A 25,832-nucleotide genomic window follows, 5' to 3' on the forward strand; every position below is an offset into this window, starting at 1 on the left:
TTCTAATTCCTGAATTCCTTCAACCTCTTTAACTCAAGCCTTAGATTCCACCACCCCAGAAGCCAGATAAATGAAGCAAAGTAGACCTCTCCAATATGGAATAATATTCATTGTTAGAAAATGAAATTCATAAGCAACTTAGAAAGGGTTCTCATCTGAGGCTTTCATATCTAGGAGGGATCACTCCTCTCATTGCCCAGTGGGCTGAAAAGGAATGTAAGCTCAACAGAGAAAACAAAATGTGCTAAATCCTTAACAGTTATTTTTATAAGAGGACATACCTGTTTGACTGGCTCTGTGACTGCAATGTTGTTTGGCAGGAAAAACCAAACATATCTACTGGAATAGAAGGTATTTCTAACATTTAAAGATTGTTCACTGCTTGGGGTGGATCTTTTGTGTTTGTTTTTGGTTTGCTTGTTTTCAACTTTGGATTTGCAGTAGTTGGTGGGAAGAGTGAGGAATAATGTTAGGGTTATTTTCCTCATGTAGAATGGGCAGACTGACCTAATTCTGTTTATATCTTTTGTACTCAACAACTGTTTCTCTAATACTCTTACGCACCAGGGTAGAGAACTATCATGAATTTTCTTATCAAGTCAGTAAACATATCATCATGATATTTGATGGGAATAGAGAGAACCTCATAAAATGGCTCTAAAACAACACCAGTTTAATGTAAATATCATAAAATATATGCCCCCTTCTCCCCCCCCCCCCCCCCCACACACACACACACTTCTCTGAAGGCTGATACAATATAATTCTGCTATGTGGCAGTTCTGCTATGGGTTTCATTGTGACATAGGTTAAATGGCATACTTTCTGGGGAAATAAAACTTTACTTTTTGATGCAGAACAAAACAGATTTGAGGGTGTATCTGACAAGAGTTGTTCACCAGAGAAAAACCTGAACAAGGGTCTTTGAGCAGGCCCCAGGTGGGGAGCTGGGCCAAGTCTTTATTTATTTATTTATTATTTTGGCTTAAACAACGAAATTTATTTTCTCACAGATCTGGAGGTTGGAAGTCCAAAGTCAAGGAGTTGTTGGCCAAGTCTTTAAGGGATGCAATCTGGTTCCTTTTACTCTTCCTGGCACTTTGAAAGAGTACTGATTAGCTATGGACACAAATCTGGCTTTTCTCTTTTAAAAATGAGGAGGTTCTCTTTATAATTTTCAATGTAGATGTGTAGAACAAACTCCCTGATTCGGGTGTGTTCAGGTAGTGTACACTACCTGCTTGGGGTGGATCTTTTGTGTTTCTATAGGGGATAATATCAGATCTTGCAAGGTTAAGACTGTCAAGTTAACATGGTGGAATATGGTCAGATGCTGTTATTGGCAATGTTGTCTTGCACAGACCTCAGCATGCTCTTGCCTAGTTAGACTGAGGTAGCCAAGGAAAGCAGGCCTCCTGTTGACAATGACTGTTTCCCACTGAGGGAGGGAGGTATCCTAGTTGTGATTTTGCAGCTGGTACCACATAAGCAGGAAGCAGGACTGTAGTCACAACAATTTTCAAGGAATGTCTAACTAACGGAATCACTAGCTCCAGGGCGTTCTGCTTTCCTGATGGTTGATATAGAGCAGAGAGTACTGAAATGCGGGCGGCAAGGTTCTAGATTCAGCTGTGGTCTTCAATAGCTGTGTGGCTCCGGGCAGGTGGTCGCCCTTTCTGGTTCATCCAGCAAATTGAGAATGAGAAAACGTGCCCTGCTACATGAGAGAATGATGATAAGGGTCAAATGAAACTTTATTGATATAAGGTACTACTTTTAAAAAATATATTTTTATTGATTTCAGAGAAGAAGGGAGAGGGAGAGAGAGAAACATCAGTAATGAGAGAGAATCAATGACTGGCTGCCTCCAGCACACCTCCTTCTGGGAATTGAGCTGCAACCAGGGCATGTGCCCTGATTGGGAATCGAACCGTGACCTCTTGGTTCATAGGTTTACAGTCAACCACTGAGCAACACTCGCTGGGCAATAGAAGGTGAGATTTTCATGTCAATATTCAAGAGGGAAAAAAAAGCTAAGGATTGAGGGTGTTTAGCTTGGTGAGTGGGAGAAGACATTCAGTGATCAGGTTGAAGGAGGAACCACAGGCAGGGATGCCGCACCACGTCTTGGAAACTTCATGCAGTGAAGAGATGGCTTTCAAAAAGCGGAGTGGGGGAGTGGGAGATGGTCCATTGAGGTTCCACAGAGGCACGGCATCCTAGTTGCCATTGGCCATTTCAATTTTGTACCGGCCAGTGCTTTTCCTAAACCCTTCAAAGCCCAGCCACTTTGGTTACCTCATCAATCTGACATTTAATCTCAGTTTAAGTAAATGTGTCTTTTGCTCATCAAATTCTCAAGTTGTTAGAAAATACAGATAAGCTGACTGGTTTGTCTGCCTGCCTGACCTTTCTGGTATCTCAGTAGCTATTTTATCTCTGTGATTCCTTAGTGTCATCCTGACCCTATCCTCCCTCCTTGCCTCCGTCACTCCCTCAACATCATCGCACAGATGCCTTCTCATTTCACAGGCTGGCTGTCGGGAACTCCATTTTCTTAGCAGGAGGTTTTCCCTTCTATTTTAAAGTGTTCCCATTGTGCTTGGCTTGCTTACAGCACTGATACTTAGTGAGCAAATGGAGTGAAGGAAAGATAAGGACACTCGGTCCAGTTTGGCTTCTTTTGCCCTCTGGGGAGAAGCTGTCCCCTTCTCTAGGCAGCTCAGGAGCAGGGAAAGTAGCAGTTTCACAGCCCCCGGGTTGTTGCCAGAATGAGTTTCTAAATGAAATGTTACTTGCTCCAGGCCTGATGACTTCACTCGGTCCTTCCAGGCTCCGTGGGCCACTCAGGCGCATAGGTAGATAGATGGCTTTTGTTTGTCATGCACCATGTTGGCGTCCACAAAGTTTAAAACAACTTAGATTAGTGAGAACTTTAAAGATTGGAAGATTTTTATGAAACCCAGGATTTTGGTTTCTCTTGGAAAATTGTTCAGTGGTAACACTGGGCACAGGAACTGGGTAGGGCTGCCCCTTAGCCAAGGCAGTGTTTACCGGGTAGCGCAGCTACCACCCAGGCCTTGTCACTCCCTTACATTATAAAGGTAGGTACTTGTGTTTGCTCCCCCCCACTACAGGGTCAAGTTCAGACTCCTTAACAGGTGTACAGGATCCTTCCCAACAAGGCCCCACCCCGCCTCTGCGCCTCACCTCCTGCCACGTTCCCACCGGCATTCTCACAGTAGTTATGCTACTAAATGGATAGCTGTGTGCCTGTTTGAATTGGTATATATGTGTATATATGTATGTATATATATATATAATTTTTTTTTACCTCAAAGACCCATTTCACAGATCCTTCTGGAGCATCCATTAGCTGCAAAGTCTGTGCCTGGCCTGGCTACCATTGTCGCGTGTTTCAAGGGAGTTACCTTTTAGATTTTCATGGTGTGTTGATCCAGAGCTTCTGTGAAGGGCAGGAAGCAGAGGAAGGAAGAGAACAGATGGGGTCCTTTCTGTGCTTATGATCATGCATTTGCAGACATTTCGTTCCATGAAGTTGAGAACATAGCAGCAAAATGATTGTTTACTTTGGTTAGAATGCCTGTTGTCAAACATTGCCCACTTTCCCAGAATTACAAGAAAATTCGCATATCAGTTAGTCTCCTTATTTGTACTTCCAGACAATAAAATCAGTTTGAACGATGGAGCAGTGGCTTTATTGCTGTCCACATTGAGTCCAGGAGCTTGCAGAGGAGTGGTTTTTTAGACCCGGAGCATTTGTTTCTCCAGTTTCAAGAAACTGCTGTATAGGCCAGGCTTTATCTTGTTGGGCCATCACTTGTCCCAGGTTCTGTTCTGTGCTGGTACAAAACCTTGATTTTTTCAGGAGGAGTCAGGTTTAAGGAATTTGTCACCATAGCCAAACTCATAGGTTTTTTAGTAAACTAGATGATTCATTTTCTGCACATTTATTAAACACTTATGGAATGTGTGGCCATCCTAATCTCTGGGGAAACAAAAATGAGTCATAAATCCCATGTGGTTGGTCCCTGCCATTTAAAACCTATGGTGCAGAAGTGGGACAGAGGAGTAAACAAATATATTATATATAGTATGCTAAGTATAGGGTGACCTTACATCCTGGGATGCCCTGGTTTATGTCTGTTGTCCTGGTATAACTATTTATGGTGCTTCCTTTCAAAACTACCTAAGGGCCACAGTAAGTCTTTCTGGATGTTTGGGGAATAGAGATGGTAAAAAGAATGGAGAAATCAGCAAGCTTTCCAAGAACCGGTGCAGAAGTTCAGGCAGTCAAGGTCAGAGAGCTGAAGGTGGAAGAAGCGGGGAGGACTGTGCAAAACTGCAGGCAAAAGGGAGATTGTTCCGAAGGAAGCAATTAGTTGGTTCAAACTAGTCATTTTCCCCCAAAATTTATCCTGTGAAATTCTCCAGGACACTTGGTAAAAATACAGACTTCCAGCTCCTGGCAGCATTTTGAATGGGTGCTTTTAAAGGAGTGCCCCAGATGATTCTTGGACATAGTAAAGGATCAGAACCAATTCTCTGCCAATTATGGCTAGGGATACAAAAGGCTGGGAGTATAGGGCGGCAGAAGCAGCAAGATTAGAGTTCAAGTCACAGAGCAGCCAGGCAGTGACCCTGGGTAAGAAAAACCCATGGTAGAACCAGTTGGGAGGCATTTACAGTAGACCTGTGGAAAACGGCGATGCGGAGAAATGGAAAGATTTGAGAACTATTCAGGAGGAAGAATGAACAGGACCTAGGCCGTGCCAGTCACTCATTTACATGGGATACTGTTCTTTCCAGGCAGCAAAACACTTGTGTTAAACACAGGAACCTGGGGAACCTTATAATCGAAAGGTTTACGCGGTGTACCATAAACCTAAAAATACAGTTGGATAGTGTTGTGGCATAGTCATGTGAACCTAACAAAAAAGGACTCCTGCTTACTTCACATCTCCATAGTCTCCAGAACCCTCATGACAGTTGTGTTTATCTCTGGAAGGCGCTGGATGAATTCTATACCCATCCTGACACCCCCAACCAAAACCCTGCCCTTCTGTTATGGTGAGGCAACCCGCCACGCCCCATCTCGCATTATTTTTGCTTAAACAGTCATGATTCGTCAACAAAGATTTGTTCCTAAGTTCTGGAGCTGCTCTCTCTCTCTCTCCGGGGGAACCTGCAGCCACCTCACAGATGCACCATAACCCTGGGAAATGATAACAGGACATGAGCCTGGTGTTTGAGGGAGCACTGGTGAGGAGCCATCCCTACTGAATGGAAAGTGAAGCGGTCCTCGGAGAGTTCCGCCTTCCATCATTACGAGGGTTTTTATTTTGAAGGCTGCCTTCGCCCGGCCCATGGGCATACTCCGGAGCAGCAAGCGAAGTCAGAATCAAAGGCTTGGAAGTTATGAAAAGAACGCCTCAAAAGGAGGATGGGAAACCGATCGGGCTACCATTTCCCAGGGTAATCCTGCACCCGGTGCCCAAGACCTGGCCACAAAGCGTCCACGAGTGCAGTTTGGGGAGGGACAAAGCATCTAAGTTTCCAGTCCTTGGCTACGCCTGCAGCACTGCTGGCGGATTATCCAAATCCTGGGGGTGACGGGGTTGAAGGTGAACAGGCTGAAATCTTCCACGCTGTCAGAATCAGGGAGGGAAAACGCCAGCCAGCAGCGGCCTCAAAGTTTGTTTTGTTTTTTTGATAAGGGGCTTAACTTCTGTGCGATCCATCATCAGCAACGCCCTGAAGTCACAGTGGCGAGATGAAAATATAAAAATAAAAAGGGAAGGGGGGGAAGGTCCGGCGTGCGCGGGCCCAGAAGAATGGATCTTCCCAGTTCCTGACGCTGACGGAGCCCTATGGGTGCCGGGGTCCTCCGCCCGCAGCCCCGAGTCGCAGCCGGGCAACCCCCTGCCCGCAGTGCGGACGCGACCAGCGTGGCGCCGCGGCGGGGGGGTCCGGCGGGCGCGCTACAGACATCAAAGCGCTGCCGCCGCCCCCGCCCCCCCGCGCAAGTAGTACGGTCCGAGGGGGCGGCTCCTGGGGCGCGGCTCCCGCGGCAGCTGATGCGCACCGCGCCGGCGGGGAAGCGGGACCTGGGAGCCCGAGCCCGCGAGTAGCCGAGCTGCCGGGCGTCGCGGGCCGGGGCCCTGAGGAGGCCCCAGGACAAGCATCTTCCCGGAGGCGGTCTCCGGCGCAGCGGGGCGCCGGGCAGCCCCATTTGGGAAGGAGGACTAGGAGGAAGCGGCGCTGCCGGCCGGCCAAGAGGAAGCGCTTCCACCCCGGCCCCGACGGCGCTCGTTTAACCACATCCGCGCCTCCGCTGGAAACGCTTAACGGCGCCTGTCACCGGTTCCCTCCATTTTGAAAGGGGGAAAAAAGGCTCTCCCGTTCCCCTACCCTTAGGCGCTGGCGCCGGAGGATCCGCGCTCATGGCGTTCAGCCCGTGGCAGATCCTGTCCCCCGTGCAGTGGGCGAAATGGACGTGGTCCGCGGTGCGCGGCGGGGGCGCCGGAGACGACGAGGCCGGAGGGCCCGAGGGCGACCCCGAGGAGGAGGAGGACTCGCAAGCCGAGACCAAATCCTTGAGTTTCAGGCAAGTACACGCATCCCTGCCGAGATGCAGACGTGCTGCCATCCACCCACCCACCCATCCATTCATTCATCCGCCCGCCCATCAGTCTGTGGCTCACCCTGTGTGCGTGTGTGTGGTCGCCCACCCACGTAACCATATTCGTGGCAATGCTGGTCCCCGCCCGGAACCAGGTCCCCGCTGTGCATTCGGAAGTTCAAGATGTTCCGTCCTCCCGTGCGTTTTCTTTCTCCCTTTTCAGTGTGAGCTTTCTGAACCTAACCCAGAATCTGCAGTCTCTCCGCACCCCGGTCGGCCTCCGTCACCTTCTCTAAGCTTCGCCCTCCCGGCCCCCGGCCCTAAGCGCGCGCGCATACACACTCTCATACACACACACACACACACACACACACACACACACACACGCTCACAGTGCCATTGATCACTCCCGGTGGGGAAGAGGTCGCTCCCACTGTGTCCCCCAAAAATGCGGTCTTGGTAGAGAAGGTCGCGTGATGCCAGGCCGCTGGCAGCTGGTGAGAAATGGTGGTCTCTGCTGTGCTGTCACTCGTGTGATTGCAGAAGGCAGGTGACCGCATCCTCCGCCTCGGGCCGAGGGAGGTAGAACAGGTAGCGAGAGGCCTGCCAGGGAAAAAAGGCATCGTGGCGAGAACTGGCTTAATTTTTTTTTTTTAGGGGGAGGGGGGGGCCATCTTAATTTTTAAGGCTCTGGGAAAGGGCCCTTGGGAGAAAAGGAGCCTGTTGAAAAGAGCTTTTATTCCTGGGGTGTCCGAGGGAAGGATGCCATCAAAATAGATGGTGCTGGAGAAAAGCTCCAGAGGATGGTGGCGAATCCAGGGAGACAGGATGCGCGAGAAAAGCCCGCAGCATCGCCCATGGCCAATCGGGGCTGAGGACCAGTGGGTTGTAGGGTTAGGCAAACATCCTGGACCTGAGCCGTTTGATAGGTGATAAAGGCTGTCGGAAATGCCGTTGAAAGTGGTAATTCCTCATTTTTCCCCCTTGGCAGCTCGGATTCTGAGGGTAATTTTGAGACCCCTGAAGTTGAAACACCCATCAAGTCACCTCTCAAGGACTGCTGTGATTCGTCACTCGGATTAGCAGGACCTGTGGCCAGCACCCAAGGTAAGGAAAGACTTCCAGTGTCTGCCTCTTTTGTTTTAAAGTTTTGAATATGTAAAGGGAAGGAAAAGTGTTGATTTAGAGCCATTTAAAAAAAAGGTTTGGATGGTCTCCTCATTACGTAAGAGCTGTTTTAAAGCTCCCGGTTTATTTGGAATGTTGTTTGTTTTTTTAGGATCCGGTTAGTCTGAGAGGCTTTCTTCCCCAAGTAGTTTGTACGTTTGTAGTAGGAGATTGTCTTCATCAAACCTTCCTGCTGGGCCCTTCCCCTCGGCCCCTAAAAAACAAAACTGTGTGTAGGAATGCAGAGATGGATGCAAGTTTAGAATTTCCCAGGCTAAGTAGCTTTCTACAGGGTGTGGCTGGAGACAAAAATTATAGGTGAGAGTTGACGTTTTGTAGATAAGGCGGAATCTGAAGAGGCTGTTTCAAAACTGCTCTTCCTCACACAGGAAGGGTGGTGAGCTGCTCAGTCTACCTAAGAAAACCTGGTACAGAGATTCTCCCCGAGCCCCTCAGAGCCCAACCTTGAGCCTGCCCTTCATCTACAAAAGCTTCTGCTGTTCCACTTAATTAGTAGAAATCTTTTTTGTCACGCAGCCAGTTTGGGGTAAAATTTCACCTGTCTTGACAGAATTCACTTATCTATTCAGTAGAGTGCACTGTGATTCAGCAGTGAAAAAGTTCTGCTCTCACCCGTCTAACACTACAGAGGGCCATGGACCTTTAAAAGGCTAAGTGAGAGATACATGTCCGCTCGTCTTCAGGATTATGGAGGAAAAAGGGAAGCGGGGGAAGGAGGATTAGGGTATATGGGGTGAGGGTAGCAGATGCTGAAGGGTAATTTGATGGAGGTTTAATGGTAAGGAGACTTAGCAGAGCCTTGAAGGAAGATTGAGGGAACAGCCTTGCAGATGCCTGGGGAGAGAACCCTTCCAGCAGAGGGAATGGCATCTGCAAAGGTGTGAGACAGGGCCAGGCTTGGCAGAGTGGGGCCCGTGGGGGGAGGGTGGCAGAGTGGCCGCATGTTTGAGGACCAGCGAAGGGGACAGTGTGGCTGGAGTGGAGTGACAGGCAGAGAGCAGTAGTTGCTGAAGTCAACCAGGTAAGGGGCGGTCTGGATCATATTGTAAGGATGCTGCGGTTGTCTTTCTGAGTGAGATAGGAAGCCTTTGGAGGATGTGTTAGCTGCCTAGGGCTGCCTTGAGAAAGTGCCACAAACCGGGTGGCTTAAAACAACAGGAATGTACTAGAGTTCTCTCACAGTTCTGAAGGCTAGAAGTCTGAAATCAAGGTGTCAGCAGTGGCATGCTCCCTCCAAAAGTCCTAGGGAAGAATTCTTCCTTGTCTCTTCTAGCTTCTGGTGGTTGCTGGCAATTCTTAGTATTCCTTGGCTTGTTACAGTCTCTGCCTCCTTCATTACATGGCCTTCTGCTCTCTACTTATCTATGTCGTCCCATGGCATACTTACAAGGATACCAGTCATTGGGTTTAGGGACCATCCTAATCCAGTATGACCTCATTTTAACTTGGTTACATCTGCAAAGATACTGTTAGCAAACACCGGGAGTTAGGGCTTCAGCGCATCTTTCTGAGGGAACCCAGGTCAACTCACAACAGAGGGCTTTGAGCACAGGGGGATTGTGCTTGACTTACTTCTAAAAAGGTTCGCTGGCCCGGCCAGCGTGGCTCAGTGGTTGAGCATCAACCTGTGAACCAGGAGGTCACAGTTGGGTTCCCGATTGGGGCACATGCCCAGATTGCAGGCCTGCTCTTCAGTGTAGGGTGTGCAGGAGGCAACCAATCAATGATTCTCTCTCATCATTGATGTTTCTATCTCTCTCCCCCTCCCTCTCTGAAACCAATAAAAATATATTTTTAAAAGGGGTTAGCTGGCTGCTGTCCGGAGAAGGACTCTAGGATGGATGTTCTTTTTACCATCTTTCTCTATTCCAGTGCCTGCCACTGTCACCCTACAGTGGCAGATAGAGCCAGCTTTCAGTTAGCCAGTTATCTAATTTTTAATCTGATTATGACTTTTTGCCCCCCAACCATGATTGTATTTTATTGCTTGGTAACTTCCTCACAGGTTGCCTAGGGAAGTCAAGTTCTCTGTGGTAGACATCATGGCGAAGCTGGATAATCAGTGAAATATCAGCTTTTTGTGATTGGGTTTTGCTTTAAATTGTGAGCTTCATTATGTGCTTCCCCTTCTGAGAATTGAAAATACTCTCCACTCACGCCAGCTGCTTTTTAAAAAATATTTTTTTATTGATTTCAGAGAGGAAGGGGGGGAGAGAGAGAGATAGAAACATCAATGATGACAGGGAATCAATGATTGGCTACCTCCTGCATGCCCCCTACTGGGGATCGAGGCTGCAACCCAGGCACGTGCCCTTGACTGGAATCGAACCCGGGACCCTTCAGTCCAGGGCTGATGCTCTATCCACTGAGCCAAACTGGCTAGGGCACCCCCAGCTGCTTTTACCATGGTTTTAGACACAGCCTGCATGGGAACAGGCAAGACTGTGCATTGGAAAATTTGTGTGTGTGTTTTGCTTTGTATTTGTAGCACTCAGTGCCTGAAGATGCCACTTGTTCTCAGAACCTCCCTTTTCTTCTCTCAAGATTGGCAGATCAGAAGGGAGATTTGAAAGCTTGAAAGAACTATTTTGTAGCTTTCCCATCACATTTAAATAAAGCTCACAAGACTTGTTAAGTTGGTTTTTGAAAGACTCTTTGAATTGCCCTCAGCTTGGGCGGCCCCTTCCTCACCATTCTATTAGCTGGTAGTCTGATTCATCCTGACAGATTCTTTGCTAATTGAATAGTGGCCTGTATGGCCCAGGTCCGGCACCCAGAGCCATAGAGACCCAATTGTTTGGTCCTTTCTGTGCTACTGACTCATTATTACAAGTTTTGGTGACTTACACTCTCTAAAAAGTTTTCCTTCATGGACCAGGAAGGCTCTGTGGAGTAGTTCATGATTGGTGATGGTGGTGGGGGTTTGGGAGGGGGGTAGAGTCTGGGAAACAACCACTACATATTTTTAAATCTCTCACTTTAAGGTCTTTACATAATAGGACGATTGCGCTTTGGCTTGGTAGTATCCTGCCTTCTAGGGCTCCTACCCAACATCTAGAGCTAGACCAGAGCCCTGATGACACCTTTGTCACACATACACATTAAATGTAACAATACAACCAAAGCACAGGTCTGACCAGGGAAGATGCCAGCGAGCAAAAATTCCTGGAGAGTCATTTCAAATTGAAGTCAATTTTGGGGTCTGAATGATTCTTTCTCCCCAAATTGTTGATTATTTGGCTCCTGATAAAGTTAGTTTTTAATACTTCTGGTTCTAGGACATGGTGGGACACCAGGTGTAGATTATATAAGCCTTTTTTGGGGAGGGGGGGGGCGATGCTTATGGCCTGGTTTTGTCCAGTATTTTTTAGACTATCAAAGCTGCATTGGCTGTGCTCTGCCACTGAGACCTCCCTGACTATACACCTACATTTTTTTGTTGTTGTTAATCCTTACGCAAAGATACTTTTCCATTGATTTTAGAGAAAGTGGAAGGGAAGAGGAGAGACAGAGAGAAACATCGATGTGAGAGAGACACATCGATTGGCTGCCTCCCACAGCGTGCCACCACTAGGGCCAGGGATTGAGCCTGCAACCAAGGTACGTGCCCTTGACTGGAACCAAACCCAGAACTCTTCAGTCTGTGGGCCGAGGCTCTAGCCACTGAGCCAAACCAGCCAGGGCCACATCCACCTTTATTTACAGATAGTTACTCTGCTTTGAGAAAGAGAATCTTAATCCATGCTGAAGCTGTGCCTTGAAACAAGTAGTTAAACCTTCCCTGTTTGATGTGTTACTTAGAGGAATAGATTTTTCGAAGATATACAGTGTTCCTCCCAAATAGAAGAAAAGAGAACAGGATCAATCCTCAGATATTTACTGCTGGAGGCCTTGTAGGGAATGGGGAGTTGTTTGTTGACACAATTTTGGTAGTCTAGATCTGGAATCAGCAAACTATAGATCAAAGACCAAATCGGACCTGCCACCTGCTATTGCCTATTATTTTCTACTCAAGAGCTAAGAAGTGTTTTTACATTAAATATTTTGAAAAAAAATATTTTGGGATGTGTGTAAATTATATGAAATTCAAATTTTAGGGCCTATAAATTTTTGTTGGAATGCAGCCACATTTACTCATTTAGATGTTGTCTGTGGCTGCTTTCATACCACAACAGCAAAGCTGAGTCCTTGGAACAGAGATCCAGTGGCCAGAAAAACCTAACAGAAAAGTTTGCCGACTTAGCAAACTTACCATCCTCTCCCTGCCCGCACTTTCAGCAATTTTGATAAAAAATATAAAGTTTCATTAATTTGGCATAATGACTTTTAAAAAAAGCAGCATGGCTCTACCTGATTGATTAAAAAATGAACTGTGGGTGCTGGGTGCCATTAGTGTAGCCCCCAGGTAAGACTTTAGGGATAGACTGCTGCGGGCTGGCTATTTGTCTCTTTGCAAAATGGAAATGATGTAATTGGTCTGTTAATGTACTTGATTCTTTGTTGACTAAAATATCTGAGGAGTTATGACAAAAGGAAGTTAGGGAAGAATGAGACAACTGTGGAATCATTTGCTGTAAGTACAAATATATACTTTTAACTTTTGCCCGTTATGTGTTTTTTTAAAATATATATTTCTTTTATTTTTTACAGAGAGAAAGGGAGAGGGATAGAGAGTTAGAAACATCCATGAGAGAGAAACATCGATCAGCTGCCTCCTGCACACCCCCACTGAGGATGTGCCTGCAACCCAGGTACATGCCCTTGACTGGAATCGAACCTGGGACCCTTCAGTCCTCAGGCTGACACTCTATCCACTGAGCCAAACCAGTCAGGGCCCGTTATGTGTTTTTACTGTAACTTTGGGTGTTGGAGATTTGTAATTTGACCATTGATATGGTATATTGTTGGTATTATTGTGTAGTTGTTATGGTGTATTTATTGGAATGTGTTAGACTACAGATGTAAGATGTAGAAGGAGAGCTCGTTAAAATCCAAGCCTTAGATGTTTTTTCATTCTAATGCTTTGTATTTGATGTGTAACCCAGGAGGTATCCAGTTGAGTCTATAAGTATGGTTCTCCTAGGCCGTGGTCGGCAAACTGCGGCTCACGAGCCATATGCGGCTTTTTGGCCCCTTGAGTGTGGCTCTTCCTAAGCCTTAGGAGTACCCTAATTAAGTTAGTAACAATGTACCTACCTATATAGTTTAAGTTTAAAAAATTTGGCTCTCAAAAGAAATTTCAATCGTTGTACTGTTGATATTTGGCTCTGTTGACTAATGAGTTTGCCAATCACTGTCCTAGGGATTTAGTATAACATCCTCTCCCTGCCCCTACCACAGGGATTGCTTTATTAGAATATCCTAGGACTATAATGGGACTAATAATGACTTTTAACATTACCTGGTTCAACAGTTCGACCCATGTGGCTCCTTCTACAACATCCCAGGCTAATGCTTTTATTTTATTTTCTTACTAGTGCCCTGATGTGCATGGATTCGTGCACATTGAATGGAAATTAATTAGAAGGTGGCTGGAGGGGCGGGACTGGGCTAGACAGGCCAGACACACCCTGGAGACAACCTCCCGTGGTCCCTCCCCGCAGGCTGCACCTGGGGCGACACTACAGCTTGAAGGGCATCTGCAGAGTGAGTGGGGTCCTTCTGGCAGGTGGGGTCCCTCGGCCAGGCCTGCGGAGATCAGGCTGAAACTGTCTCTCCAACATCCCCTGAGGGGTCCTGGATTGCAAGAGGGCGGCTCTAGGGTGATGCACCCCAGAATCAGGCTTTCTCCTCCCAGGTTCTGGGGTGCGTCACCCGAGAACCACCGCTGCCAAGTCACCACAGCTTGGCAGCTTCTGCATTGAGCATCTGCCCCCTGCTGGTCAGTGTGTGTCATAGCTACTGGTCAGAGCATCTGCCCTGGGTGGTCATTACGCATCATAGCTAGCGGTTGGACGGTCAGACGGTTGCTTAGCCTTTTATATATATAGATTTTGTATTTGATTGACTCACAGCTTAATTTTTATGTTTTATATTATTATAAGATGTTTAAGGCTTGAAAACCTCAGCAGCATGACACAATTCCATTCCTCCCTGCCCCCCGCCCCCCGCCCCCTAAAATGTTTTTAGGTTTCAACTTAGAGATTCCCACTAGTTAGTAAATGGGATCAGAGCCATATTTCTTTTTTGTTCTGTTTATCCCAGTGTAAATGAGCCATGTGGGGAGCACCTCTTCTTCTGTATGGTGCTGCATCTGAAGAGAATGTTTTTGGGAAAAAGTGTAGTGTTTTCAGCAAAGACCTCAGAGAATGCAGAATCACAGTGTTTGAATAAAAGAGCTCAGGGGCCAGGGCAAAGTCAAAAGTAAAGATTTTAGTAATTGTCAAAGCAGTGATTTCCTTTTAAGATGAATAGTAAATTCATGTAATAGAAATATTATAATGATTAAACTCATTTCAGATTTGCATACCACAGTTTTGGGCTTACCTTAGCATCAAATAAAGCAATATAGCTTACTTTAATAGTTTCTGATGGTAAAGGCATTTTCTGTATGTGTCTAGTGGTGGTGGTGGTAGGGCAACCCTTCTAAAATGTGCTGCTACCATTTAATGCTCCACCTAAAAAATGGATGTGGCCCTGACTCATTTGGCTGAGTGGATAGAGCGTCGGCCTGCGGACTGAAGGGTCCCAGGTTTGATTCCGGTCAAGGGCATGTACCATGGTTGCGGACACATCCCCAGTAGGGGGGGTGCAGGAGGCAGCTGATCAATGTTTCTCTGTCATTGATGTTTCTGACTCTCTATCCCTCTCCCTTCCTCTCTGTAAAAAATCAATACAAAATATATTTTTAAAAAAATGAATGTGGTCTAAAGCCATTTAAACATTTCAGTTAAAGAGTAGTTAATATGTCTTTTTCAAGTAACCAGTAAAACTGTTCATAGGAAACCCTAGAGGTAAGCATTTGTCACAGCCTCCTAAACTCAAGTTAGTGACCATGGTTTGTCCACCCCAAACATCCATCACCGAGGAGATTTGATAACTGAGGGTTGCTAAATTGTCCAATAATTGTTCAAGGTGGGCCTAAAAAGGGATTGCTATTTATAACTTCAAGATCTCATCTTCATTTTTGCATGTACATGAACCTAATTTTGAGTTCACACAAACTCAGTTGGATCCCCAGGAGTTAGATTGATAATGGCTAAACCCAAGGGAATAGTAACAAGTTGGAGCAGTTCATTAATTCACAAATAAAAAATGTAATTTGACAGTTCTCATTGGCAGATACAGATACTGTCCAGGTATCCTCTTACCTATGTCTTTGCTGGAAATCTAACAACCAATTATTGATCTCCAGCTTTCCCACTGTAAGATTCCCACCTAGAAGACCACTAACTTTCTGTTTCAGCTGTATTTATTGGGTGTATTGGAAGCAAGTAGTTTTTTTTTTTATAGTGTCTAATTTTATTTTTAAAACAATGACACTATAAAATAGAACACACGTGATTTCCATTCCACAGATTAGGAAATTAAGGCCACTGCCTTTACTGCTGGTAGTAGAGTGGGATCTTAAATTCAGCTCTTAAGATCATAGATCCAGAGCTCTTGGAACATATTCTGTAGCTTCTCTCTCCAGGGAATGTGTGAAATCTCTCTTTACTGACTAAAGAGGATACTTATCACAGGAAATAAAGATTCTTAAAATGGCCGAAACCGGTTTGGCTCAGTGGATAGAGCGTCGGCCTGCGGACTGAAAGGTCCCAGGTTCGATTCCAGTCAAGGGCAGGTACCTTGGTTGCGGGCACATCCCCAGTGGGGAGTGTGCAGGAGGCAGCTGATCGATGTTTCTCTCTCATCGATGTTTCTAACTCGCTATCTCTCTCCTTTCCTCTCTGTAAAAACTCAATAAAATATATTAAAAAAAAGATTCTTAAAATGTTGCCAGGATAGTATGATGGGGGAAAGCATCCTCTTAAGTATCCTTTTAGGTATAGTAGTTAAAAAAAAAAAATCAGCAGGAAGTACATCGTCCACATGTGTTAACTTGGCATATATAATATATAAAGTATAAAATGTATTTTAGGAATTTTGGACATGAGTCATTAAGAAGTTTACAGCACAATTTAGATAGAGAGTCAGAAGCAAATAAAAAATAAGTATCCCTGGGTAAGCAGCACTGTTGGATTGAAAACATTTGCTTCCTTAATGCTTAGCTTCAGCTCATCAGTGAGAGATAAAGAGGAAATGGACACACTGAGTACTAGGTTTTGCTTCCTTCTCCTCCTGTGAGTCATAAGTGGGTGAGGAGAGGTGGATGCATGAACATTTGTATAGCCTCTTGGGACTCTGCACCTTTTTGGAATAGGAAGAGATGTTTCTAAGAGGTCTGGATTAGTTCTCTGTTGCTGCATAACAGGTTACTCCAAAACTTGTTAGCAGCTTAAAACAGTAAACATTTATTATCTTGCATAGCTTTCATATCGCTGGAATTGGGGAGCAGCTTAGCTGGGCGGTCTGACATAGAGTTGCTTGTGAGAACACAGTCATGATGTTGGCTGGGACTGTAGTCATCTGAAGGCTTGACTGGGGCTCGAGGATCCTCTCCTCAGGTAGCTCTCTCGTGCCGGCAAGTTAGTGCTGGCTATTGGTGCAAGGCCTCACTTCTTCACTGTATGGATGGATCTGTCCCTGGGTTGCTTAAGTGTTCTTCCAGTCTGGCTGCTAACTGCCTGCAGAATGAGTGACCCAAGAGCAAGATGGAAGTTGTAATGTCTTTTATGACACAGCCTCAGATGTCACACTGTTATTTACACAATATCCTTTTGGTTACGAAGTCCGTCCAAGGGTGTGAATGCCAGGTGAGACTCGTTGGGGGTCATCTTGGAGGCTGGCTACCACAAGGCCCTTTTCTATTAAAAAAAATTTTTTTCTATACCAAAGGGTGTAATTTTTGGTATAATAACTTTTTTTATTACTGTCCTCGTTTGGGGCCTCTTTATTGCCTCCCCCTGCCCTTCCTGCTGCCCCTTTTCTTAGAGTGAAGGAGCAGGAGGCAAGAAAGTGACTTAGCCTTCAGCCAGGGCCTCTGTTCAGTTGTAGAAGGTGTCTCATGTGCCCTGTGCACTGGCTGCTGTTGCTGTCTGGAGGCTCCTCTCTTGCTGCCTCTTTCTTTATCCTGCATCAGCTTCCCAGCTCTGCGTAGGCGGTTGCTACTTTGTGAGAGAGGCGGTTGGTATTTTGAATTCTCCAGTAATTATTTCTGAGGAGATGCACATTATGGTTGTTTGGCAGCAACAGAGTGAAGTTACACAATTTCAGATCTCTGCAAAGGAGGCCCATCTGGTAGCACGAGCCCTTTTCCCCTTGCTCTTCCTGCTGCAGTGGCTTGGGGATGTAGAATTCCTGTGAGGTGGGAGGAGGCAGCCTCTCTGATTCTGTCTGTGGTGGGGGGTTTTCTGCTCTGTTTGAAATGTAACCTCAAACAAATCGGGGCAGATGCAAAACTCGGGCAACTCCTGAGTGGGAAGGGAAGACATTGTTACATGGCTCCTCTGGAGAAGGCTTTGGCTTCCTGATGGGCAGACACTTCCTGAATAATGGGCCCTGCCTCTTACCTTATTGTAATCTTGCCCATCAGAGGATAGGGTTTGGTTCCCTTTTTAAATAAAATAGCATAAGGTGCTGGTTTGGAAATGTGAAGTACTTGCTTCATCCTTAGTACAAGGGTTTTCAGTTTATCAAGTGGCTTTGCAGATGATTCTTTACCAGAGTCTTGTATTTTAGAGCCAGCCTCTCTCTAGAGTTAGAAGATTATCTCTTGTCTTGAGAGAACAACTTGGCACCTGACTCCTTATCTCTTACAGAAAGCAGTTACTCCCCCACCCTCAATCCTTAGTTCCTGGGCAATGTTTCCATTTGATTCTGTTTTGGAGGGTGGGGAGGAGGTTTGGACAGTTACTCATTATCTGGGTTGTGTCAGGGGTGTGTTTGTGTTGATTTTGTCTTTCTGCTTTAAGTGGTAACATCCTAAAATTCTGGCACACTAAGAGGATGTTCTGCCTTTTTCTGCCTTGACTCACTCACCTGGCACCCTGACTTGAGGTCCCAGTGGTTGTCAGGTGAATGTGAGCTCTGCAGTCCCCACCCTTAGGTTCTACCCTGCCTTCCCAGAAAAGGCCTTCTTGTCCCATTGGCTTATTGCTGGACAGTCCTATATAATAAAAGGGTAATATGCAAATTGACCCTAACAGCAGAATGACCAGTCTCTATGACATGCACTGACCACCAGGGGGCATATGCTCAACGCAGGAGTTGCCCCCTGTTGGTCATTGTGCTCCCACAGCGGGAGCTCTGCTCAGCCACAAGCTTGGCTGATGGCTGCAAGCGCATTGGTGTGGTGGGAGCCTCTCCCGCCTCCTCGGCAGTACTAAGGATGTCCAGCTACGGCTTAGGCCCGCTTCTCACAGGACATCCCCCGAGGGCTCCTGGGCTGGCAGAAGGATGTCTGACTGCCAGCTTAGGCCTGATCCCCCAGGGAGCGGGCCTAAGCTGGCAGATGGACATCCCCAGAGGGGTCCCGGACTGCGAAGTGGGCACAGGCCGGGCTGAGGGACTCCTCGAGTGCACGAATTTTCCTGCACCGGGCCTCTAGTGAATATATAGTGTTCAACTCCATTTTAAGGCTGATGCCCTTGACTAAATGGCTGAGAACATACATATATACAATATATTCAACTTTGGGGGAACTGGAACTCAGAGACACGAACCTGAAAAACCCCTCAAACCTGCCTAAATGCTAATGTGTATCCTAGTAAGTCTCCTCAGGTCAGACCGTGAACAGAAAGGGTGGCATTATGCCAGAATCACATTTGTTTCTCTTCGGAAGCACTTTATTCAAACTTGGGAGTAGGGGCCGGGAGGGCAAGGGCAAGCATCTTTTTAAGGAGGAGGGTTCTTCAAAGGGAAGGGGTCAAATGAAGAACAAATGTCAATTCTTTACAGCTGTAGTATAGGGCAGAATGGTTTTATCACTACTTGTATTTACTTTTTTTCTGTATTAAAAAATAGAATCCTAGGAGAAGGGCGTCCTTTATGTATTAGGCATTCCCTGGGCGGTAGGCACTGATTGAGCATCAACTCTGTTTTGGGTGCTTGGTTTTTGCTCTGGGGTAAAAAGAAGACAGTGTGAGTCTGGAGGGAGCTAGCTGCCTTCTATTTCCCAGGCTTCTTGGCTTCCCCAGATGTTTTAGCAGCAAATAGATAATTATCACATCAAATAGGTGATTTAGCAAGAGAAGGTGTGAGGGAGGAATGTGTAAAGTCAAATATTAAAAATTAGAATTTTAAAAACCTACCTTCCCAAACAACAACAAAAACACAAAGTCTTTTGAGCTTGACAATTGTCACATTTTTAGGATGGTTCATATATTTGCCTATGTCTGTTATACAAGAGAGGAGTGATGTCATTTATTTCACCTCCTTCTGTAAATAGATTTTATCTAGCACATTGTAGGCTTCCTCGGGAGAAATTTAAAATCCCAAATTGATGTGAAAGTGAGACCTACCACCTCTCTCAAGTATGTGTTCCTACAAGTGACACACATAAGAGGCTGTTTGGAGCATTTTCTGAAGTGTAAGTCTGTGGTGTGGTAGAACATTTTAGTAGATATTTCAGGACACTGCTCCTGCTCTGTTACCCTCTGAGCCTCCATGTTCTTTTTTAAAAAACAACAGTTTTATTGAGATACTAGAGCAGCGGTTCTCAACCTGTGGGTCGCGACCCCTTTGGCGGTGGAACGACCCTTTCACAGGGGTCACCTAAGACCACCCTGCATATCAGATATTTACATTACGATTCATAACAGTAGCAACATTACAGTTATGAAGTAGTAACGAAAATAATTTTATGGTTGGGTCACAACATGAGGAACTGTATTAAAGGGCCAGAAGGTTGAGAGCCACTGTACTAGAGGCCCGGTGTATGAAACTCATGCACAGGTAGGGTCCCTCGGCCTGTCTGCCGATCAGGGCCGATCAGGGGGCTTATGGCTGCTGGTCAGGGCCTTCCTTCCCCAGCTGCCAGCTGGGGCCAGCCTTCATTCTCTCTACCCCTGGTGGTCAACAAATGTCATAGCGATCGATCGAACTCCTGGTCTCCCAGTCGAACTCCTGAGGGGACACTTTGCATATTAGTCTTTTATATAGAGATTATTTACATGCCATACAGTTTACCCATTTAAAGGATGTACAGTTCAATGGTTTTTAGTATATGAACAGAATTGTGCAACTGTTGCCTCAATATAATGTTTAAAATATTTATCACCCCACCCCCACCCCATTCTACCCTCCAGTGCTAGGCAACTGACAATCTGCTTTGTGTCTCAATAGATTTGCTTGTTCTGGACATTTAATATAAATATGTACTCTTTTGTGACTAACTCTGTTTACTCACCATAATGTTTTCAAGGCTCATTCATATCGTAGCATGTATTAGTACTTTATTCCTTTTTATTGTCAGTTCTCCACTGTATGGCTATACCACATTTTGCTTACCCAAAATGTTCAGTTGATGAACATTTGGGTTATTTCCACTTTGGGGCTATTATGAATAGTACAGCTGTGAATATTTGTGTTCAGGTTTTTGTGTGGATATGTTTTCATTTCTCTTGGGCTTATACCTAGTAGTGGAATTGCTGGGTCATAAGGTAACTATTTCTAATATTTTGAGGAACTGTCAAACTTTTTACAAAGTTACTGCACTATTTTACATTCCTACCAATAGTGTATGAGGGTTTCAATTTTTCCATGTCTTTGATAACACCTGTTGCTATCTGTCTGATTGTAGTTATATTATTAGGTGTGGAGTGGTATTTTGTGGTTTTGATTTGATTTGGTTTTGATTTGGAATTATCCTAATGGCTAATGATGTTGAGCATCTTTTCATGTACTTGTTAGCTGTTCACATATATTTTTAGCAAAATGTTTATTCAGATTCTTTTCCTACTTTTTAGTTGGGTTGTTTACCTTTTTATATTGAGTTGTAAGAGTACTTTATGTATTCTAGATACAAATCTTTTATTAGATATATGATTGTCAATTTCTATTCTGTGGGTTGTCTTCACTTTTTTGAGGTTATCATTTGAAGTTTTTTACAATTTTAATTTTGATAAAGTTCATTTTATCTATTGCTGTCATATCTAAGAAGACTTTGCCTAACCAATGGTCTTGGAAAAAGTAGAGGTGGAGCACGTTGGGATTAGAAATAGGGACCCTATGGTGAAACTGAAATAAGAGAAATGGGTAGAATGGGATTAAGTTCTGAGTAGAAGAGATTTTTCTCCTTACTAAGAAAGATTCTGGGCCTCAGAATATCAGTTTTATATGTCTTTATATGTTTAAAATAAATAGTGATGCATACTTTAATACGCTGTTCTTTCCTTTGCTCTTTCCCTACACCATGTCTTTGAGATCCTCCTGTATTAGCATGTATAGGTCTACTTCATTGTTACCATCTATATAATATTCCAGTATAATGTTGCACCTTAAATCATCTATCAGTCTCCTATGATATTTTATAATAACACAAAAAAGTGAATACTTTTTAATATCACACTTAAGTGAACATCCTCATCCTTGTACATATGTGTGTTTAACCCTCGTTATGTGCATATTTAAAATAAATTCCATAGCAGTGGAATTGATGAGTTAAAGAATCAATTCATTTTGGATTTTGGTAGATACTGCTAAATTCTTCCTGAAAGATTCCCATGATGCTATTTACCATGAAATGTATGAGAGTGCCTACGGGCCCCCTTGCCTAGCAGCTGTTACTGAGTATCATTGATATTTTAATTTTACAAATCTAATAGGTTAAAAATGGTATTCTGTTTATTAATTGTATATGAATTTAAAGTGAGCATATTTTTAAAATTTGTTTTGGCCATTTTTTAAAAAATTGCTTATTTGTATACCCTTTATCATATGGAATTTATTAATTTTAGTTTAATGGAAGGCACCAGGAGTATTATTTTACATGGGAAGTGGTGAGAAGGATTGCTCTGGTTGCTTACTCCCTCCAATTTGTAAAGTCCTTAAGAACTGAAATTCTTCCTGTGCGTTCTCTAATTCTGACTGCATGAGTTTTTGTTTGTAAAATGCTCAGTCACCATGCCTACACAGTAGTCAGTGCTCGACTTCCTCCCTTTTCTTCCTTCACATTGGTTTTTCACTTTATACCAGAGTCTGTGGGAGGCAACTTATTGTCTAGTTGTGATGACTCCGGTGTTTCCTGCACATCTGGTGTGTGAGCCTGTCTAACAGGGCTTCACAATGCCTGACCTCTGAATGGGGCCATCCCAAGGCCAGGGTCACTGGGCAGGCTAGCAATTTGGTTCCCCCTTCAAATCAATGTATTTTAAATAGCCAGTAATTATTAGAGGAGAAGAGCTTCATGTAAATAAAGAGTGGAGAACGTTCTGCAGACTTAGGCCAAAGTTTGGCTGCCTCCTGACCTTATGACTTTACTCAGCACAACAAACTGAACCAGCCTTCAGAAAAGGAAGTTATTTTCTGAAGCTCGTTCCTAGGGGTTTGATTCTTTTCCAGGGTGGCCTGCCCAAGTCACTTCCTACCACACCCAGTGTGCTGACCAGACCCATACCCCTCCAACTTTCACTTGATATTTAGTGTCCCTTTAGTCCACCCTTTAGTGCAGTCTTAATGTCAACATGTATGATGTAAGGTGACTGAATTTTGTTTAAACAAACCTATTTGAACTTGTGTTTTAGTGAGTGTTCCCCCTCAAGGATTTAGTCCACACTTAAAATTGCTTAAAACAGCACTTGTAACACATTCCTTTTGAATGTTCTCAGAGGTGACAAATTTCATTCTTTGATGTTGAGATTTCCCCCCTCTCCCTCCCTCAGTAGTTTAAGAGTTTTTTAAATCCCAGTGTAGTGACTGGGGGCAGGGATTGAAATTATAACTATACAGTAATGAGAGGGGCCCTTTTGAGGACCCTAAACACAGTGGCTCCTAAATGGTAGGCTGTGGATTTTCTCCACCAGACAATGCTCCCACATGATTTTTCATTGAGTTTCAAAGTCTTCATGGATCCTCTGAAAATTTATCTAGGAACCCTTCTTGAATGACTCTAAAAGACATTCATTTTCATGCATTGGTTCTGAGATTTTGTTTTAAGACTTTTGTCTTGGAGTCAGACCTTGTATCTTAGACATGGATGCGAGATACTATTTGTGGATTTTGAGGTTAGAAAAAGGCCAGGGTGTGTATCTGTGCCATACAGGAAGCCTGTTTAAATTTTGGCAGCTTTTCTCACTTTACATGTCAAGTAAAACTCATACAGGGGATCATCTGTAGCTAAAGGACAGGAAGTGATAGATCTAAAAGGAGTTTCAGACAATGCTTCACCAAAAAGTTAAAACCTAAGGGGGAAAAGTCAAGCATACTTGAAAATAATGCCAAATCTGAAGTAGTACACATTGTTTTCCAAGTGGTTGTCGTTTTCTTTCTTCTAAAATGAGATTATACATGTGAAAGCAGCTAGTCAGTTGGTTCTCAGAATATGTCAGTGAATACATTTCTGAGTTTCAAATATATTTGTGATAATGGCATTTCCACTCTTCTAATCTAAGGCTTTCAAGGTTTTTCATAAGCTTGTATTTTAATGCAGTATATTTTCATTATACTGGAGTGCAAACCCAAATGTCTAGCTGTTAATCTTTTTTAAAAAATTTTATTTTAGTGTTTAAAGTATTACAAATAGTAGTACACATGTCTCCTTTTTTTTCCCCATTGACCTTCCCCGGTCCCCCCCCCCCCCCCTCAGCCAGTGTGTTACTTTAATCTTTAAGTTTTTGGCATTTCATGCCTTTTCTTTTAAAAATATTATAAAGGGCGAGGGAAACATTTCTTTTTACAGAGTAGTCTACATCCTGAATGAATATAAGAGAGATCTGCTGTTTGAGAGCATCCATGGGCGATTGACACACCCTTTTAGATTTATGGGGGCTGACTATGGAAAGGAAGTTTCATTAACAGCAGCAGACGTGGCAGAAGTGGAAATGGTGGTCTATTTTTTAATTCCTCTGTGTTTGCTTTGAATTGATCTACTGATCTAATCGCTGTCTGTGTTCACCAAGCCACCAGGCAGTGCGGTGCTTGTCAGACTCATCAAACTCATTTCAGGGAGAGAGCTCTTCAGTTCCCTGGGGGAAGATTTTAAGGAATCCAGGATTTATTAAAAATGGAAGGATGAAGAGAGGTAGGTTAGTTACACAACAGTGCTTTCAGATTAGAAACGGACTGACAGCTGTGGCTAGAACTCTTCACTGATGGAAGTTTGGGAACTGGAGCCTACTGAGAATGGGTGTTTTACTTAGTGAAAGTTACCTGTGGTGTGATGCTTGAAGTTTAGGTTCTATCTTATGGCAGCACTTAGGGATGTGGGGTCAACTGGTGTTGGACATGCACTGTTTAGAGCATAAATTTAAAAAATCTTGCCCTAACTGGTTTGGCTCAGTGGATAGAGCGTCGGCCTGTGGACTGAAGAGTCTCAGGTTCGATTCCGGTCAAGGGCATGTACCTTGGTTGTGGGCACATCCCCAGTAGGGGGTGTGCAGGAGGCAGCTGATTGATGTTTCTCTCTCATGGATGTTTCTAACTCTCTATCCCTCTCCCTTCCTCTCTGTAAAAAAATCAATATATTTTTTGATTTTTAAAAAAAAAGTCTTATTTTTTTTAAAAAGTCTTACTCAGACATACCTTGTTGAGTTATGTCATTAGTTAGTTTTCTTGCTTGATGTTCTCATGATTCCCAAAACAGGTTTAAGTCAATGAGCTATCTTCTCCCGTCCCGCCAGTACTTTCTGCTGGTGACTGAAGATATAGACCAAGGTGGGGTCTGCAGTACCGAAGTGTAGGACTGGCTGGCAAGTTTACTTACCTGGCACCTGGCTTGAGCTAGCCAAGACATGCCAGGCGGGGTGGTGTCTCCTTGGTGGAGCTCCCTTCCCCCCTGCTCAGTGTGGGGGGCTGAATTCAGATGAGGTTGTTGGTTTTCCTGCCCCATGTCACCCTGGCAGGTGGCATGATTTCTGATACAATAGGTAAAAACCTTTATTTCCTAGAGCTACAGGCGGATGCCACAGCCAATCCCAGTCATAAAAGAGTCATGTAAAAAGGTGTGTGAGTACTTTCCAAAACTTTTTCAGTGATGCTCAGGTTTTTGATCCTGCATTAGGATTAGGATTGGGATTTGGTTTAGTGGGTCATCTCTGAGTTTCCTTTAAAGTCATGAGATACTGTGATAATAACCAGTTTATTCAGTTTTTGCTGCTACTCTATCATTATTTCAGATATTTAAGTCAGGAAAGCACAATTTTAGTTTGTGCTTTAAATAAATACCTTCATTACACCTTCCTAATTAAAGCAATTCTCCTACTAAGACCCCCAATTAAAAAGAATCTTTATTTTTTACAAGTGATTTGAGAGAATTCCTGACCCAACTCAGAAAGCCCTTGTAAAGAAAAAATGATGTTATTATTTTGTGACTTGTCATCTTAGCAAAATAAGGGCTATTTGTTTTTTAAAGCCATTTCTGTGTCTGCTCTTTCCAATTCTTTTTTTTTTTTTTTAATTTGGTTCTTTTAGGTTTTCAGTCTAGAGAGAAGTTATTCTGAGCTGGCTGAATTAATTTTGAAACAGTTGAATTATTTAAATTCCATTTTGGGGAAGAGGGAGTACTTGTCTTTAACATCCTAAATTAACATCTGCTCTCTGTGTGAAATCTGGAACCTGGAACTGTTCGGCAGTGCCCGGAACTGTCAGTGCCAGATCCCCTGCACATGAGCTGTCAGCATCTAAAGTTTCTTCCAGATCTGTCATTTTAACCTGCAGAATTTTAACATCAGTCATATGCTTTGCAGCGCACCATGATCTAGCCTTTTCCTAAGTAGCTCTGTTTGGTGTAATTATTATTTGCATA

At 44.3% G+C, this 25,832-nt stretch overlaps 1 protein-coding gene across 5 annotated transcripts in view; it reads left to right on the forward strand.

Annotated features, from left to right (window-relative positions):
* The window catches only part of TACC1 (transforming acidic coiled-coil containing protein 1), a 96,991-nt gene that overhangs the window by 44,047 nt on the left and 27,112 nt on the right, over window positions 1–25,832 (forward strand). The window contains exons 1-2 of one of the 5 annotated variants that reach the window (XM_081084772.1): window positions 6,053–6,628; window positions 7,635–7,750. The exons of 1 other annotated variant lie outside the window; for it this stretch is intronic. In XM_081084772.1, coding sequence (XP_080940898.1) covers window positions 6,465–6,628; window positions 7,635–7,750 — 280 coding nt within the window. In that variant the 5' untranslated portion in view covers window positions 6,053–6,464. Of the gene's footprint in view, window positions 1–5,018; window positions 6,629–7,634; window positions 7,751–25,832 lie in introns of those variants that run through there. 3 more of the 5 variants (XM_081084771.1, XM_081084774.1, XM_081084773.1) reach the window with 3 other exon arrangements.

Source organism: Myotis nattereri (genome assembly GCF_964212035.1).
Source record: "Myotis nattereri genome assembly, chromosome: 2".
NCBI classification, from domain to species: domain Eukaryota; kingdom Metazoa; phylum Chordata; class Mammalia; order Chiroptera; family Vespertilionidae; genus Myotis; species Myotis nattereri.